The following is a 20512-nucleotide window of genomic DNA, read 5'->3' as shown; positions in this document are numbered from 1 at the left end:
AAAATTTAGAATAATGGATTGAATATAGCGGGTGTAGATTCGTTTATATTTTGTTATCAAATTAATCATAATTATTGAAATTATATACAAAATTTTATATTGGCCTAAAAATAACTGTATGGAAATACGTAATTATATACAGTATGTCTTCTATAAAAGTTAGAAATTTGTAGAAAGATTTCTTATTAATAATTTCGTATTAATTATTATTAATAGTTGTATACGAGGTATGTTAAAAAATTTCGGAATATTTAAATATTATATACTAGATCAAAATCTTAATTTTCACGTATCTTGTATACAAAAATCTAACAATATAACCGAAAATGATAGTAGACTGTTTAGATTTCATATCAATTGATCATATTTAATTATTTCAGTTATTCTTAAGTTATATAACTGAAATTTTGAAAACATAAGGGGCCGTTTTTTTTCTATATCAACATTTTTATACAATAAGACAGACAATTTCTGAACGTATGTAACAGAAAAACTCGTAAAGACTCAAAAAAAATCCCTCACAATTTAAAAGCCAAAAACTTCGCAACCACAGACAACAACATTTTGTTTAAAACTAACCACACTTCGTGTTAATTTAATTAAACTGATTTTATTTAATTATTTTTTTTTTCAAAATTTGATATTCACATTTTAATCTTTTATTGAAAAAAAAAACAAGTTTTTGTTCAATTTTTTTCGTCTACTGTAAAATTTAGGGCCTTGCGACGATACCCATACATTTCACTGAAGTATCATATATAAGATAAAAAGAAAACGGAGGTTTATGAAACATTTAAAAAACAAACACGCTGTATCTTAATCCTGTTTTTCAGCTTCTTCTATTCTGTTCATATTGACTAAGTAAAGTTCAAATAGTAAAATCACTTCAACCACTTAACACATTTACGTAGACCGGTTATTATAAGAAGCTAATATAATCTTTTTATTTAAAATACGTGTGAAAATTTTAATAATTGTTAAAACTACGAAAAATTCCAATTTCATAAAACGATCCGAAAATAATTTTACGTTACGTAACATAACCTTAAAACTTGTAAACGAATATTAACATACCTTCCGTATTATTTTAATTTCGTCTTTGGCTAGTTCCTTAATTCTATTTTTCACGCTTCTCTTATTTTGTCCCATGTTGAAATCACTTTCACGAATCACCCGACACTCAAATATGTTCTTTGTATAATTTTAAAACCAAATAAAGTAATAGCAAAATATTTGGATTAACTTCCAAAGATATAATGGATGCTTTCGTCATTTTATATCTTAAATGTTGATATAACCTCTTTTCGTTATTGTGAATTTAATTTCTTATCTATGTTTTGAACAATTATTCGGTTATGAATATTCGCAATCTTACTAACAGGTGTTTTACGCGATTTCGTTGACGAAACATTTTGTGCTGTTCACTGAAATAAATGTCATGTACAAGGTTTACTAGACGTTTTAATTAGGAAGTAGCTATTAGCACGATGCCCGTTATTTTAAAAATGTTATATTTATGAACAGACATTTAAACACTTTTCATTTTATTATTTCTATATATACGAGATGTGGATATTAAATAATGTGATGGGTGATATGAAACGTTTTAATTTGATATTATTATGTGTATTAGTTTATCTACTGGTACAGTAGACATTTAGAATTAAAAAAATTCATCATAATCATTTTTTTACGAATCTTTTTGCAGGTATACAGCCGCCATTTTTATATTCGTTATTCAAATGTTCCTCTATTTAGGAAGTTATTTACTATATTGCAATAGAAAGAGATAGAGTCATTTACTGTCTTGCAATAGAAAGAGATAAATAATATACGGATGATATGCGTAAGATAAAAAAAGTGTAGAAACTGTTCGTTATTATCCAGTGGCGTAGGATAAAACAAAATAAATTTAAATCTGAATGTTGCGAAACGATTAAAATATTTTTAGAAAAATTCAACAAATTCAATTCTGCGAATTTGATGGAATAACTTGAAGATCACGGTCAATTTCTAATGTGTTAGTTGAATAGTCAATTCGAAACAAAGGGAAATGATAAATCTTTTATCGTTTATATTGAATACGAAGTGATATGAAATGTTTTATTTTGATATTATGTATATTAGTTTAACTACTGGTACGGTAGACATTCGAAATTTTATGCTAAATATTTGACAGTTAACTGACACATGCGTACTTTTTTTAATAAATAAACCTCGTATATATCACCTTTTATTTATTGATATAACTATTTATAGTTGTTGAAAAATATACATTGTTGCAAAATATAAAAAAAAACGTTATAAATATCAGACTAAACGTAAACTGTACCATCTGCGTCCTCACGAAAAAAATATAAACAAACATTTTTCTTCTTCGCCAATCGTATTTAACATAAATTCCTGAATATGTTTATGCCATATTTACTAAAAATAGCTACAGAGTAAACCGAAATTCGATATCCAGACATCCATTTTGTGTATCTGTTTAAAATATTGATTTCAAAGTTGAAAGGAAACTGTGGTATGATGAACGGGTTCAGTTATGTCGTGTAAATAAACGTTCGCATTTTTACGTTATAATAATAAATTACAAATCGCGAATTATGCTTCAGAATTAAAAGAAATAAACCATAATAATTTTCTTTAACGAATGCAGCTATACACCCACCATTTTAAATTCGTTATTCAATTGTTCCTCTATTTATCTATTAAGTTATTTACTCTGTTATAATAGAAAGAGATAGAGTCATTTACTGTCATGCAATAGAAAGAGATAAATAATATATGGATGATATGCGTAAGATAAAAAAAGTGTAGAAACTGTTCGTTATTATCCAGTAGCGTTTGATAAAACAAAATAAATTTAAATCTGAATGTTGCGAATCGATTAAAATATTTTTAGAAAAAATCAACGAATCCAATTCTGTGAATTTGATTTTGAAATAACTTGGTGATCACGTTCAACTCCTAACGTGAAAGTTGAATAGTCAATTCGAAACAAAGGAAAATGATAAATCTTTTTTATCGTATACGAGGGGTATCGTTAATATTTTACTAAAACATTTAATGTTTGTAATTTCGAAGACTTTCTTAAACGTTCCTGGTACAATAAAAATAAATATTGATCAATAACAGAAAAATAAAATTCAAATGGTTCGCATATAGAGTCATTGACAGGAAAAAATTTAACAAATCAATGGGTTTCATTGAAATTAGATCGGAATAGACGATTTGATTTACACAGATGTCGAAGGCGATATCCAAACTATCAATCTCTTGAATATATAAAAAAATAATCATTCTGAAGTTGTTTACAACGATTCATTAATAAATATTTATTTCTCTCAGATATCGAGATCTTTTTAATAGATTGATTGTTACAGGGTCTGTTATTTGTGTTTTTACACTCAAATATACAGGGTTAATCTAAATAACAAATTTAATTCATAAAAATCATCTAAATATGAGAAAATTTTGGTATTTCAACATATTTTTTGTAAAATTTTCATTTTTGAATCGATTTGCGTTGGTTTGAAACATGACTAGGCATTTTTAAAATTTATTATTACACCAAGGTGGTCTGTTTAATTTCTCATTTTTTATTTCGTATCTGGTGCTCAAGTTAATGGTCATGTCAATAAGAATACACAAGAAAATCTTCTTTTATTGCTGATGGCAAGTCTGTGAGAATGACTGGGTCAACACATTATTATTATAGTACCAGTCGTACCATCAACTCACCTAGTGGGTGGCTAGAGTGGACTTCGAAAAGGCGTTACTTCGATATAAATTATACGTAGAGCTTAGAACATGTTAATTAATTTTATTTTCCCATTATATAGAGTGATTCGAATATATTTATACGTGACATTCCTCTAATATGTCTATGTGATTTTGTTAACTACGTTTGGGACATCCTGGAAGACTTGAAATGTTTTTTGAACGAAAATTTATGATATTAACAATTTTTTCACTACAAAATGGGAGATAATAACAAAAATAGTCATAAAATCATATATAAAAAAAATAAAGATGAAGTTAAATTTTGAACACTTTTTATACACACCCTGTATAAAATGAAAAATTTCTCAGCATAGATTCAAATACGTCTGACCTTGCTGAAAACTACCGATTAAAAACCATTTCCATATCTTTAAGGGTATCCTCGTAAAAAAATAATTTATAAGGGTCTGCAAGAGTCAATTTTTTTTACAAAAAAATTGATAACTCAAAAAGTATGCAATTTTCGAAAAATGTTTTTAGACAAAAGTATACTAAAATTTTACGAAGATTTGAAAAATTTATTAATATACAGGGTGTTCCATTTAAAATAACAAAGTTACAATTAGAACAATCGGTAGAACCGGAAGTCGGCCATCTTTGAAAATACTTTAGTTAAAAAGATCGTATCCGAAAAACCAAACGTAGAAATTTTCATCATTCTACTATAAGTATTTTGCCATATACAGATAGTTTTAAGTCGTCGTGGGACACCCTGTATTTATCTGTATCTGAATTCAAGAAACGGTATAAACAATTTTCGGCATCCTCGTATATGAAACAAATTCGCGGTTAAATCAATAAAACACCTGTTTTGCGTTATTTTTTCTCGAACAAAAACACAACACCACAATTTATACGAAAATTAGGATTAAAAATAAATAATCAAAAACCAGACTAAGACTTGTCACGCGCGCGTCACTTGACGTTTCCATCCACTTGTTTCTGAGCTACAACACAATGTGAGAATATGCTGGTTTCGGTCAGGGCCTACGCGATTCGATCTAATGTTTACATTTTACAGGCAATTGGCCGACAGTAGCTGCCTTCATTTCGTCATATAAATATAGTTGAATGTTCCAACATAAAATGATTTTAAATTGTGTTAAAACAAATTAATAGACCAGTATTTTGTACGAGATTATATCAAAATAAATTGAAAATATGGTACAACGTTAATTGAAATACGTATTTGAGGTTATATCGTTTATGATTATATATTCGAAACAAAAATCGAAATCGAAATCGATGTCATGTTAATAAATAATCGAATGTTGTTTGTCATTATTATTTCGATTGTTAATTTAGCTTACACTGAATTATATACATAGTACATTTCTAAAGCTATTACTCGTCTTGTTTTAGTAGATTTTGATGTAAAAACTGTACTAAATTCGTGGTACGTCGGCAGAATTACGAACCGAGAAAATCGTTTTATCCTAGCTGGTAGTTTCGAATGACGTCTGACGTGTGGATGGTTGAGTGATGTCTGTTGTGTTTATCCGTTATTCAATAGATTCTAGATGCGAACACTAAGATCGTGTGATGGGCGGTTTAACTTCACATTAAAAACCAATTTACGTTGATTGCACACTGATTATTTCGGTTAGTTATTAATTTGTAAAATAATCGTTGGAAATACATATATACGAGGCGATTATGTCTAAAATTATGACCTAAGGGATTTAAGATATAACCTAATCTGTTTAAAATATTTATACGAGACGATTCATTATGATTTTTAATAAAAAAATACGATATAATATTCGAAATAATAAAATATTAACTAGTATTTATATAATATACGAGACGATTCGTTATTTTTACTATTAGAAAACACGATATAAAATGTGACCTAGGGAATCTAATATAACAATATTTATACGAGGTTATATGAATTACGGGGTTTTACTATATACGAAATTCATCTAAATTATGTGTAACACCCTATATATTATCAGTCTACGCCCTGAAGTAAAAGAAATGTTGATTTAACGAGATCCAGTTTGTTGTTATGCATATACACACACACACACTATATATATATATATATATATATATATATATATATATATATATATATATATATATATATATATATATATATATTTACATGTTTATACGATTAATAAACTAACGAGTATGTAAATATTTTGATTATTAATATTGCATCGGTTTAAAATTAATTTTTTTGTTCGATAATTTTATAATGCCGTTTCGAAACAAGCTTTGCAAACATCGTTAATCGCGTTTATTCGCCTAATAGTTTAGTTGTTTTTGAAAGAGAATAATTGTACTATACCGGATGTCCCCAATTCGAGCATTCGGGAAAATAACAATTTGATGCCATTTTTTTTGGATGTAACTTAAAAAAGGATGGAATATTAGGTTCTTGACTATTTTTTTTTATTTTTTAGTGGAAACATGAAAAAAGGAGAAGATGAGTGGAGATTTGTAGTTTTTAAGTTATGTGTGAAGAATGTACGTACTGTTAGAAATTTAATTTCTTTAGATTCGCGGTTTCGTCGTTTTTTTGGCTCTAAAACATCGACAAATCAACCGTTTCTAATGTTTTTTTAAATTTCTGCTTTTATGGAAAGTGACTCGCTTAAATATTTCATATGGTTGTTTTATGACTTACACCTAACCTAACATGTTAGTTTTGACAGGTGACAGTTTTATTGTTTTAAGCTATTAAAAAATGGAACATAAACGTTTAATTCTCTTAAATTTGTACATTTTTTGTGTATATTAAGAAAAAAAGATTATTCGTTTATTTTTAAAAAAGTTATCAACAATTATAAATTTTTTTTTCACCATAAAACGAAAGTTTAGAAAAATATATAATCGAAATGGGATTATTTTCAATATTACGATATGTTCACATACGGTCCTGTAATTTTTGATAGAATTTTGATTATTTAAATCAATATTTTCATTCATACCTAATCCGTCCCTGTCTAATTTTGCATCTTACTTCATTCCCATGTACATTTACCGCCTACTTAACAACCATATGTGTTTTTTTTTGCTTCATCTAGACCTTCGTTTTCTAGAGAAATGAATGTTATCGGAAACTTCGATCAGAAATATTTATTACCGGGGTTTTATATTTAAATCGTGATGTTGTTCCTGTCTATTGAATTCAAAATCTGAAAATTAATACTAAAAGTCGAGAAAAAATCCTTTGAAATATGGCAACATGTGAATATCAAATCTGACATTTCCATTTTGAAGTTATTATTTATCTATTTCAAAAGTTATTTAACAACCCTCATATAAACTACCTAGAACGTTAAAATATATTTATTGAATCATTCAGTACTCGTGTGTTCACTCCACTGATTTTTATAATATTTAACAACTTTTTAAGTTAATTTATAACATCCTGTATAAAAACGAAGCAAGTTCACTATTGCACGTGTTCTTACTCCCATAAAACAGACCTAAAATAACTTTATTAGTTTGGTTACTTGAATATCTGTAACGAAAAGTACCAAACAACATGACTTTCGAAAAATCACCAAAATTATATTTAGTAAAACCATAATTAGTTTTTTTACGAATTTTTATGCAACTAAATATCCGCCATTTTTATATTCGATATTCAAATGTTCATCTATTTAGGAAGTTATTTACTATCCCTCAATAGAAAGAGATAGTCATTTACCGTCTTGCAATAGAAAGAGATAAATAATATTTAGATGATACCCGAAAAAATAAAAAAGTTTAGAAACAATTTGTTATTATCCAGTGGCGTGGAATAAAACAAAATAAATTTAAATCTGAATGTTGCCAATCGATTAAAATATTTTTTTGAAAAAATCAACGAATTCAATTCTGCAAATTTGATATTGAAATAACTTGAAGATCACGTTCAACTCTTAATGTGTTAGTTGAATCGTCAATTCGAAACAGTGGGAAATGATAAATCTTTTATGCATATACATGTTAATTAATACTAATCGGAATTATTGGCAACGTAGCTTCAATCGAATATCGTCACTGTATTTCGTATGTCATACCTAAATCAATTCTTTATAAATGTAATTGAAAATAAAAACAAATAATAATAAAAGAAACGTATATATTTAAATAAAATTTACTAAATTTTATAGATTTTCAAATTGAAATCTTTTATATTTTAAATGAATTAGGTTTTAATCTCGTTGAAAATAAACAGTATTGCCAGATTGTATGTAAAGTGAGAAACATATTGTTTATTTCTTTATATGTTAAAACCGGTATGAATAACCTCATTTCACGCCTGAATCTAACGCTCTTTTATACAATACGTCTATAATAGCACCGTTTCGAATCGGGAGTACCCATACAAGTACCATACAAATGAACAATAATTTCCACAGAACACATCTCCGAACGTGCTGCGCAATTAGTTCGTTATCAATGCGGCGAATCGTAGGAGAATAATAAGAAAAAACAAAAGAGATTTAAAAAAAAGGAACCATTTCAACCGCGAGTAACACGAGGTCGAAATGAACGTTCGAGTTGGCCTTGGTGACCGCAAGGAAACAAAAGAATTTACACCGGGTGTAAAGGATATTAATTAAGGTTAAAATTTTATATTAATTTTTCAATCTAGATTTATTATAGACCAAACAAAATAAACATTTGATTTAGCCGATATTACAAATGTCAATGCAAAAAAATTCAAGGTCAAACGTACGAAATTAAGGTTTTCCAATTTTTCTCGAAAACGGTGAGTTGTAGCACGAAAATACATCGGACTAAAGTTGTAGATTTCTCAATTCTCTACAAAAATCTCCTCACTTCACCTTTCGCGAGATATCGCGCTGCTAATGTTATTATAACTATTTCTTCTTCTTTCTCATTTTTTTTATTTTAGCACAATTTCTGTACGCCGTTAATCAATTATTTCTTCATTAATATCATGAATATATTCATCTGTTTTATTTGATTCTATATTGATGCAAGTTTGACCTTGACGAAAAAAATAATTTCACTTTACGACGGCCACAATTTCTATCAAAACTCGTTTGGAATTACAAAAAATAGTCTTTTGGATATGAAGACTAAATAACTGTACTAATTTATAGTTATATGAATATATTTGTCTATGGAATCGATTTAAAACTACTGCTACTACTATTTTGTTTTTAAATTTTTGTTTTATAAAAGCTCTGTATCTCACAAACGGTAAGTTGTACGAAAAAAAGTATTAGAACGATTCTTGTAGGGAATTATACAATTTTTGTCTCAGGTATTTTCTCGATAAAACTTACCGTTTTCAAAAAAATTGCAAAAAACTTTAATGACCTACATTTGACCTTGGATAAATATTGTAATTTATCTTTGTATACAGGGTGATTGATTAAGAATGTCCAATCTCTGAACTGTAGATTCTAGAATATTGAGGTAATAAATTCTGGAGTGTAATGATATGGATGGTGGACATTTTGAGCATTTGCTTTGAAGTTTTTTATTTTTGTTTACATATTTGTTATTGTTACATATTTAAGGAATAATAAAATTTTTTTATGAAAAAATTAAAATTTATTGAACTTTTTAGAAGCAAATAACTCGATAACTGATTGAGTTACACGAATCAAAGAAGAGTAACTTTTTTTTGTAGAATTTAACGCTTTTTAATATTTTTTTATTATTTGAATTGTAAGTTTAGCCCAAAAAAAGTTTACTTTGATTTAATTAACACAAACAAGTGTAACTAGCGCCCTCAATTAGCAATGTTAAATTATGCAAATTATGATTCCTCATGCCAAAAAAGGTAAAATTGCCAATTTTCAAAGAGAAATCGTGAAAACATAAAAAATTATTGCAAAAATCAAAATTTAAATTTAAACTTTGAACACCCCGTATCTCGGAAACTAGCAATATTTGCATAAGACATGTTGAGCAGAATCATATTTTGAGGTCTAGAATCTACAGTTCAGATATTGGACATTCTTAATGAATCGCCCTGTATATAGATAGTGTAATATATTTAGAACAAATTTGATTAATTATAGTATAAAATTAATTAAATTTTCATTCTTAGACATAAATTTTCGTAAAAAAACGAAAATAAGTTAATATTTTTATGGTTCAATGAACTATATATAACAAAAACAAAAAAAGAAGTCATGATCTTATTTTTTTTAATGACTGAGGAGTACATAGATGGCATTAGCATAACATCTAAACCAATACAAAGTAACTACTAAATGTAAATAAATCATATATATTTAATTATTATTTTGAAATAACAGTTATTGAAATAACAGACGCCATTTTAGGATTCAGAAACGTAAAAAAAAGAAACTAAATAATTAGTAGTTGACCACAGCATATATAGATGGCGTTAATGGCGAAACGAAATTAAATATGTAGTAGTTGACCACAGAATATATAGATGGTGTTAACGGCGAAATACACAATTTTTTCATGATTGGTTTTATTTTTACAAATGGGCACATTTAAGAAAGGTTAATATCTGATTTTATTTCTTCGAAATACAATAAATCTGGTCTGGTCTGTTTTGTTTACATTTGCAATAGCTCTTGACAGCGCGGGAGCCATTTGGAACAGGAGAATAGAATTTTATTATATCGATTTCATTTTTTAAAATATTAGATGAAACTAAATTATTGATGATTATTATACGTTAATTTTTATTTTTAATGACTTCACACGTGTTACGACATGAACGTACTCAATATAAAATTGATTAATAATAAATTATAGTACCGACATACAGACGAGAAAACTTGACAGGAGAGATCGAGGCAGTGCGCAATCGCGAACCCCGTTTACTTCTTGGAACAGGAGAATAGTATTTTATTATATGGATGAAACTAAATTATTCATGATTATTATACATTAATTATTATTTTTAATGATTTCACACACGCTAAGACCTTAACGTACACAATATAAAATTGTACAATAATAATTATAGTACAGATATTTATCATTTTCAGATGATAAACGACTTTGTGTGGTAAGATCAAGGAAACCAGGTACCGCCACGCCCATGGCGTCTGTTCAGTGCCATTGTCATTATATTCACAATAAATAATGAAGTATGGAATTTTGCTTGGGTTGAACGGGAATTGAAACTGCTGGCAAAAGTCAGAACCAATGCTGAATAGATTTTTTCGAAATTTAAACCTTCCCGATGTGTATTATATTGAATTGTTTGTGATACTAATCAAATTATTAACGTACGAACATATTTTAATATAAGGGGTGCAGTTAAGAAATATATTTGAATGAATCTCGTGTCAATATCATTAATGGCGTTTCTTTTAGTACAGTTAGCAATAATTTAACGTAAAAAATATAGTGTTAGTACTTATTTTATTAATTAATGCGAATTATGTATCAAATTGATTTAGAGCATTAAATTATGTTTGATTTGAAAGATGAATATCGCTATAATAAAATTATTGATAGCAATTATCTTTATCGATATGAATTATCAACTCTTGAACTTGTATATCAACCCCCGTATCTATTTTAAATAAGTGCGAACATGTAGAAGTATGATAATAGAGGGGAATCAGTTATCTGTTACATTATTACTTATCAGATTATTGATAAATTTTATTAGAATTATTGATATATTACAGCAAACTGTAATATATATATATATATATATATATATATATATATATATATATATATATATATAATCCAAAATTTAGTAAATAGAAATAAAGATATACGATCCATCGACACTACGCCACTGGATTAAAAGTAACGATAAATATTTATAATTCAACGCGAAACGCCGCCACTGGATTGAGAAAAATAATAATTTATTATTGACAATCTCATGATACGACGCCACTGGACTAAAAATAACAATGAATATTTATAATTCAACGAAAAGCCGCCATTGGATTGAGAATAATAATAATTTATTATTGACAATCTCACGATACGACGCCACTGGACTAAGAATAACGATAAATATTCACAATCCCTCGACACGACGCCACTGGACTAAGAATATCGCTATATATTTACAATTTAAATATACGCCGCCACTGGATTGAGAATAATAATTAATTATTGACAATCTCACGATACGACGCCGCTGGTTTATTGAAATAAAACTAAAATTGACATGTTAGTTCAGTTTAATCCATCAATACGGTAAAGAACCAAGTATCATTAAAACCAGAAAGAATTTCTCGTCTAAAATAATAAAGTAGAAAAAAAGAAATTTCTGGAACGCTACCGTATCGTACCGCATCCTCATCTTGGTAAAGTCAATATCCTCGATTTACCGAACCGGGTACGAAACGTAAGTAGTTACCTGCTTATTGGGTAATAGCTGTTATAGTACGACTTCCACTTTTTGCGTCTACTGTTACGTTTGCGGTTGTTCCGACATAAATGCCAAGCAGTCTACCTCGCCCTCCTGTCAAGGACGTACCAGTGAAGTACGTCATAATATTTAAAAACAAAATAATTACTTATTAAGACGTATAACCTAACATTTACAAGTCGAAATAGATATGTTTACAATATGGCGGCGATGTCTTGAATTTTTAACATCAAATATTGACGTTTTTAAGCAATATTTTTATTTAGTATAAAAAAACTCAATTTTATATTCATAAAAAATAAAATTTACAAAATAGTTCTATTTAACTTATATTTCAATAACAAAAAGTAACATTTAATAAAATATATTTTATTATTATCATCGCCATCTATTCGCGAGAGGTTGTACTGAAGTGCCGTGGTAAAATTAAACCAACAGGAAACTGTAGATATTATCACCTGATTTTATAAATTGTTAGTTCGTCGTCCATTGTTAATCATTTTATTATTATGGAAAATTGTTAATACTGAAAATGATTAATTGTTAAATGTAGGGAAATGGAATTATGAAAATTATATTGGAATAATCAATTCAAGTTAATGAATAATTGATTTAATGAAATAAATATGTATGATAAATTTAACGTTATTTTTAAAAATAGATTCGGTAGCCATTTATAGTCCAGTTGTCAGTTGTAGGATCATCAATATTCTGGAGAAATTTTATAGTAGACAGGCAAGTTAAGTACTTAGCATAATGTGATTCATGTGCGTGATTGTGCACTGGGACAGTACCAATTGAATTTCTAAATTATCCATGAACTTCCTTATTGATTTGAATAGTTAATGGTGTCACTATTTAATGGTCATTTATATACATCTGTTCCATATCGGGGAGTGCTCGATTACACAGATGAAAATCTAATTGATATACGAGGGGCACTCATAAAATTTATATTCGAATTATTTACTTATTATTTATTCAAACTGTAATTAACAAGATACATAGTAGAAAAAACGAGTGATGTTAAACGACATATGGTTGTGTGAAATAATAATTAATCACGTGTATGAAATATTTTTGTGGTCGTAATTTTTTTGAAAGCTATTATCTCACTATCGACATCTTCGAAACGTGTTTTTGAAATGAGACAATATGTATATTTCACAATATCTAGAAATATTTGGCATTTGAGTTATTTCGAACGATAAATGGCTGTTTCAAAACGATGGGAGTTTACGAATGTCGAGGTTTTGAATGATTTTTGGTTATTTCAGAGTTTGATATGATCAAAACTTTAATTAGTTAGTTTAATTGGGTTTTTAATGGATTTAACTCGATGCACTTTGATGAGCAATGGTTTAATTTGGTTTAAAATCAGTTTTTTCGAGTTATTTCGTACAAAAATTTGCTTTTCCACGTTCAATATGACGAAAAATCGAGATTACTTTGATTAGAATGGTCAAAAATTGGCCCTATGTTCATTGTGTCTTCAATTTGTTTTTTTTTAGTTTAGTTTATACGGAAATTCGCTACTTTTAGTTATTATTGGATTAAATTGGTTATTCGAAAGCATTCGAAAACTGCCATTTTCATTTATAATTCAGTCAATTTTTTAAAAAATTGGCTGATTCTAGTCATTTTTCGAAAAATTGGTTATTTTTAAGCATATTTTCATCACAAATTGAGTTTTCTAAGATTATTTGTGTGAGAACTGCTATTTTCATTTATAATTAAGTTAAAAATTGGCTGCTTTTAGTCGATTTTTGAAAAAATGGTTATTTTTAAATATATTTTCATTACAAATTGGGCTTTCTAAGATAATTTGTGTCAAAAATTGGAGTTTTTAGTTATTTTTTTGAAAAAATTGGCTGTCTTCAGTTACTTTTTAAAGAAATTGGTTATTTTTAAGCAAATTTCCATCACAAATTGAGTTTTCTAGAATAATCTGTGTCACAACTGCTATTTTCATGTACAGTTTTGTCACAAATTGGCAGTTTTTGGTAATTTTTTGAAAAATTGGTTATTTTTAAGCATATTTTCATTACAAATTTGGCTTTCTAAGATAATTTGTGTCAAAAATTTGAGTTTTTAGTTATTTTTTTTGAAAAAATTGACTATTTTCAGTTATTTTTTGGAAAAATTGGTTATTTTCAACCATATTTCCATCACAAATTGAGTTTTCTAAGATTATTTGTGTCAAAACTGCTATTTTCATTTATAATTTAGTCAAAAATTGGCTGTTTTTAATCATATTTTAAAAATTGGTTATTTATAAGCATATTTTCATCACAAATTTGGCTTTCTAAGATAATTTGTGTCAAAAATTGGAGTTATTATTTTGAAAAAAAATTGAGTTTTCTGAGATTATCTGTGTCAAAACTGCTATTTTCATGTATAATTTGGTCAAAAATTGGAAGTTTTTGGTAATTTTTTGAAAAAATTGTTCATTTTTAAGCATATTTCTATCACAAATTGAGTTTTCTAAAGTTATTTGTGTCAAAACTGCTATTTTCATTTTTAATTGAGTCAAAAATTGGCTGTTTTTACATATTTTTTGAAAAAATTGCTCATTTCCATCAACAAAAAATTATGGTTAGCATAAACGTGAATTTATTAAGACTAATTATAGAAAAAATTTTCTTTCCAATATACAATTTTGTTTAAAATCAGCTTTCTTTATTTTCACGTTAATAACATCATCTTCTGGGACGACAAAAATATCTTTTACGCCCCTCGTATATTTATTAGCGAACTCTCTCTGATATTGGCAAACCAATTAGTACCTACTCCAACGATATTTTCATGAAAATCCACCATCACCGAGCAGGCGTTTACCTCCCAGCTATTAATCTAACATCTAGGTGATTAAATCCAAAGAAATTAATTATCAAAAATGAATTACGTACAGCACTTCTAGCAAACGAAGACTTAAATACTTCCGCTATCCGCCAAGTTAATGCGATTTTAAACTTAAGTAGCAGCCCTCGCATCGATTGATATAGAATTTATAATTTACTTTTAAATGAAACACCCTATATTTATTTAAAGTTTAAATCGTCTAAAAACGGCAGTTAACGTGTTAAAAATAAAACAAGAGTAAAGTAAAAGGATTTTAAGAAAATATAAAATATTTTCGAACGTTAAATTGATATACGGGGGAGATTTGTAAAGAAACGCTTATTTTTATATAGATTACGTGTTCTTGTATAAGTTCAGATTCGAAACGATCCTGTCTTAGACGGTAATTGTAAATTAAATTAACTTTTTCGTTATAATTATTAATCATACTTTAAATTTTTAGAGGTTGATGGATTTTTAGTTTAATAAATTTGATTGCCTGAGACGTAATCAACGATATCTAGCTTTGAGACATACTGTATATCAAATACAAGGGTTTTAAAGATTTTACATACATTCTGGCAACGTTGAATAAAACTGACTTACCTTACTCTCGCAGACCTTGTGACAAACATATTTGCAAACTGAAAAAATAAAAAATTAATATTCACATGTTATTTAAATATTAATACCCTTCAAATTTCATATATAAACATACCGATTTGAATGATTTTGCACCTCACCAGAGTAGTGTATGCGTATTCTAATCTAGTAAATATCGAAATCGAAAAATTTCAATGTTTCTATTCTTAGATTTTTACACTTTCATTTATTCTCCAAAATATTTATGAAAATTTAGTTTTTTTAGTTAATTGTCGTTAGGCAGGTAGTGGGGTTTACCCAGGTGTGAAAGGGACGTCTTAGTCGGCAGTGTCCGACTAGAAGTTGTTGTGTAAAACAATACTTGAACATTCTAAACCGTTCTGGGACCAATTGAAAACATTTCAATTTGTTCCAGCTCAATCCCAGCACATTATAAATTGCTCCAAAACATTTTTATACATTATAAGTTGTTCCAGACATTAGGACATTATTAATAATTCCTGAACATTATAAATTGTTCCAAGTGATTTTATGAAATTATAAATGGTTTGAAAGTTAATTTAAAACATAAATTGTACTAAATACTTTCTGTATATTCTAAATTTTTCTAGTTAATTTTAGAAGATTCTAAATCGTACAAAAATCATTTTAAATATTCTAAAAGGTTCCATGACAATTTTAAAACGTTATAAATAGTCGTAGACGATTCTATGAGAGTTCCAAATTGTTCCGGAACAAATATAAGACATTATAATCCGTTCCAGAACAATTGCAACGAATTTTAAATTCTTCTAGAACATTTTTATATATTCTAAGTTGTTTAAAATGATCCTGAAACATTCCTAATAATTCCAGAACAGTTTTATGACATTATAAAATGTTCCAAGTGATTTTATGAAATTGTAAATGGTTTCAAAGCCAATTCAAAAGATTATAAATTGTTCTAAATACTTTCTGTATATTCTAAATTGTTCTAGTTCATTCTAGAACATTCTAAATCGTACAAAACCATTTTAGAATATTTCAAAAGCTCCCAGGATAATTTTTAAACGTTATTAATGGTTCTAGACGATTTTATGAGAGTTCTATATTGTTCCGGAACAAATTTAAAAAATTATAATCTGTTCCTGACCAACTGCAACGTATTTTAAATTCTTCCAGAACATTTTTATACACTCTAAGTTGTTCCAAATGATCCTGAAACATTCCTAATAATTCCGGAACAGTTTTATGACATTACTGTTCCAAGTGATTTTATGTAATTGTAAATGGTTTAAAAGTCAATTCATAAGATTATAAATTGTTCTAGTTAATTTCTGTACATTCTAGAATGTTCTAGTTCATTTTAGAACATTCTAAATCGTTCAAAAATCATTTTAGAAGATTCTAAAAGATTCCATGATAATTTTAAAACGTTATAATTCTAGACGATTTTATGAGAGTTCCAATTTGTTCCGGAACAAATTTAAGACATTATAATCTGTTCCAGAACAATTGCAACGTATTTTAAATTCTTCTAGAACATTTTTATACATTCTAAGTTGTTCTGTATCAAATAAGATGTTTGACCGTTGAAAGACCCCCTGCATATTTGGGAGGGTGTTGGTGTTTATTACCCCATTACTGAAAGCAGTGGCGTACAAAGATTTTGAAAAATAGTTGTCTTACCTCTACAGCACGAACCTTCGTTGAGGATTGGTTGATGACAAAGATGACATGGTCTGGGTTTCCTGAAGGTTTTACATCTGAAAGCGTGACCTTGAGAAAGGCTACCACCATTTTCTTCGTTCTGAGAATAAATTAAAAGTGAATTGAAATTTCTAAGTTATTCCGGCAGAAAATCGGCTATTTCGAGATTCAATATGGTCAAAAATAAATTTTATGACATTAATTGGACCAAAAATTGGTTTTTCTACATTTGATTTGATTAAAAATTGGCTTATCTAAGATTCCATGTTCTAATTTTGTAAAAATTGACTCTTATGCATTCAATGTAGTTTATCTAAGATTGAATTGATTTTTTTGTGTCCAATTTTTTCAAAAATTGTCTTCAATTTAATCAGATATCTACACCAATAATAATCTGATGAAAAATCGATTTTTTAGAGATATATTTATCAAAAATTGGCTATCTCAAACTTCAGTAAAATTGGAATTCACAACGAAAATAGTGTCAAAAACGATTTTTTTTTTCATTTATTTTGGTCAATATTTGGAATTTAGATAATTAGATTTATCAAAAATTGGTTTCTCCAACAGAATCGATTCTAAAAAAATACTGTTTTAAATCTGAAAGTTCATATTAACACGTAATAAACTATGAAAACAAAAAAAAAATACAATAATAATACGCTTGAATCAAAAATTATCTATAATTTAACATTCGCATTCGAAACCATTTTTCTCAGTGTAACTATTGTTTTGTCGATCTTTACGTCATCGGGAAAGTTATAAATTTTACTGTATGAATAGGACATATTAAATGATATTGAATTATTTTATTTTCTTTGAAACAAACCGATAGTCTCATTATCATTTATGAGCAATTATTTTTGCTTTATTATTGTTAACAACAATTATAAGTTCAATTACTGATTGTGTTTATCACAATTAAAAATAAACATCGATCAATAGTGTTAAAAATATGAGTTTAATCTCTAGTATTTCTATTGTTAGTTGAAGAATCAAAAAGGAATGTCAAAATAAAAAAAATAAAATCAATATAACGTTCTAGCATTCGTTTGTAAGATTAAATTTCGAAAAACTATTTTTCTTATATATTGAATATCGAAATGTCAATTCGTATCATCTGACTGTTTATCGGCCATCTTGAATTGTCGATATTGAGGTTGAATATTTATAATAAATAAAAACTATTAAATAATGACACTATGTGGTAACTAAACAAAATAAATAAAAGCCGATTGATACTGAATAACAAACGACTATTGTGTTTTCCTGAAAGCTTTATAGATAACGTCCATTTTATCTCGAAGCTTTTCTCTCAACAACATTAGGGTGGTGTAAAAACAGTCGACGTACATTATAATCATTATTGTAGAAGGATTTATTTTTGGTATTTTGGGATGAGGTGAAAAGTTTAAGAGCTGCTTTTATAAATTTTTTTTAAGTAGTTACGTTTTGAAAATAAATATATATATTAACATGATCTGAGTGGGAGTGGTAGAATGTGTTCAAGATTAACACGCGGGTGATTCGGGTTCGAATCACACTGTGATTTAATTCTTTTTATCATCTGTTAGCCTTATACAGGTTATAATAAAACATCTTCTAATTAATGAAATTTTTCGTGTCAACTAAAAGTTTATTAAAAAAAAATTCCGATCCATGAATACATATACAAACAGGACTAAATTAAAATAATTTGCTAACATCCTTAATCGGTTTATTAAGTTTATGAGCGTATCTCGATTGTGAGAAAAAAATGATTACATCATCTGTTTTGCCTACACAAAAATTTTTTAATACCATCTTTAACAAATTAAGTGATCTTGTTTGACATTGGATAATTAATGGCAATGTAGGTATATACGATTCTTCTTTTAAAGATTTTTATCTTTTATACGCGTCGGATACATGTATTAAAATTGCTCATATCATTTCGAGTAGATTTTTTTAATAGTTATTTGTTTTTAAATCGAAGCCCTTCAACGTATAATTACAAATTTCTAATTTTAAATAAAAATTATGGTAGCGCCATCTGCATACTAGTAGCGGAACGTTAGATTGACTTGTACATTTTGTTGTTTCCTTTTTTATCTTCCATCATGAAAGTGATAAATAAACTATGATTAAAAGTTAATTACCGTTACGTATTTCGAGAATAATAATATAATTTATGAAATACCTAGGCACATAATAATTTTCTATCAACATAAATGATAATTTTTACGTCCGCTTTTATAATTATTACCATAAAAAAGTGATTTATGTATATTCGAAAAAGGTAAATTGAAATCATTTATTTAAAAATGTGTGAAATTAAATAAATTTAAATAAATATATGTGAATATCTATGATTTCTTTTCAATTCTAAATATTTTTTCTTAATAATTTTCGAAAAATTCCAAAATAAAGGTACTTTACTCTTGAAGCGATATCATATTTTTTTATAAACCTCGTATACGACTACCAAATTTTCATATCTGATGGTTGTATTTTAGGTTTTAGATCATGTAGAATTTTTTATAAAGAATAGCTTTTTTTCGAAAACTTGAAAATAAAAAAGTTACCTATATGAATTTATGTAAGCACACTGTATATAATCTAATTCAATAAGAAATTAATCATTGCCGTTTTATAACTTATTTTTTTACATTTTAGCGTTTCTTGTTCTCAATAAACGTAGAAAGTGAAAATATGCTTTAAAATATTTAATGAAAAATTTTCTACTCCAAATTTATTTATTCTAATACCTAGACGTTGAAAAACTAATATTCTCACATAAGTCAAACTTAATAACCGTCATTTGCCTCTCAAATTGAGCCTTTAAAAGTTTTTTTCGGCTTGGGCGTATCGAGGGACTTGAAATGCACGGTGATAAACCGTCGTTTTTATAAGATTTTTTTTAATGTCACGGTGGATTTTAGCCACGCATGTTTTGAAATGTTCATTTAATTTCCAGTGAATTATGTCTTTCTATATTTATTAGTCCGAGTCTATTTCATCCAAACTAATATGAAAAATATTTGTCTAATAATGAAATCAATGTAAAATGTTTAATTAGTACTTAGGAAATTTAGTTTTTAGAAGTTGAGACACCTGATAATTCTGTCAACTGTTAATATTTAATTATAAATCTAATATCTGTGAAAGATTTGTCGGGAATATGATATAAAAAAGTTGTCTATCAATAATTTCATAATACGTTGATTGTAAATAATAAAACGAGAAGAAATCTTTAATCGATTTACTCGCCAACCACTGGAAAAAATAATTACACGCTATTCG

General features: G+C 27.4%; 1 protein-coding gene across 13 annotated transcripts in view; it reads right to left on the bottom strand.

Annotated features, from left to right (window-relative positions):
- The window catches only part of LOC130444519 (tensin-1), a 112572-nt gene that overhangs the window by 74488 nt on the left and 17572 nt on the right, over positions 1-20512 (bottom strand). For 8 of the 13 annotated variants that reach the window (XM_056779680.1, XM_056779681.1, XM_056779690.1 and 5 more), the window contains exons 2-3: positions 17210-17330; positions 15545-15582 (exon numbers count right to left, since the gene is read on the bottom strand). In XM_056779680.1, coding sequence (XP_056635658.1) covers positions 15545-15582; positions 17210-17330 — 159 coding nt within the window. Of the gene's footprint in view, positions 1-1074; positions 1445-15544; positions 15583-17209; positions 17331-20512 lie in introns of those variants that run through there. The other 5 variants (XM_056779683.1, XM_056779693.1, XM_056779684.1 and 2 more) reach the window with 2 other exon arrangements.

The sequence above is a fragment of the Diorhabda sublineata genome, chromosome 5 (genome assembly GCF_026230105.1).
Source record: "Diorhabda sublineata isolate icDioSubl1.1 chromosome 5, icDioSubl1.1, whole genome shotgun sequence".
Taxonomy (NCBI): Eukaryota; Metazoa; Arthropoda; class Insecta; order Coleoptera; family Chrysomelidae; genus Diorhabda; species Diorhabda sublineata.
The sequence above is the reverse complement of the archived record's forward strand: the minus strand, read 5'-3'. Positions and strand labels throughout refer to the sequence as shown.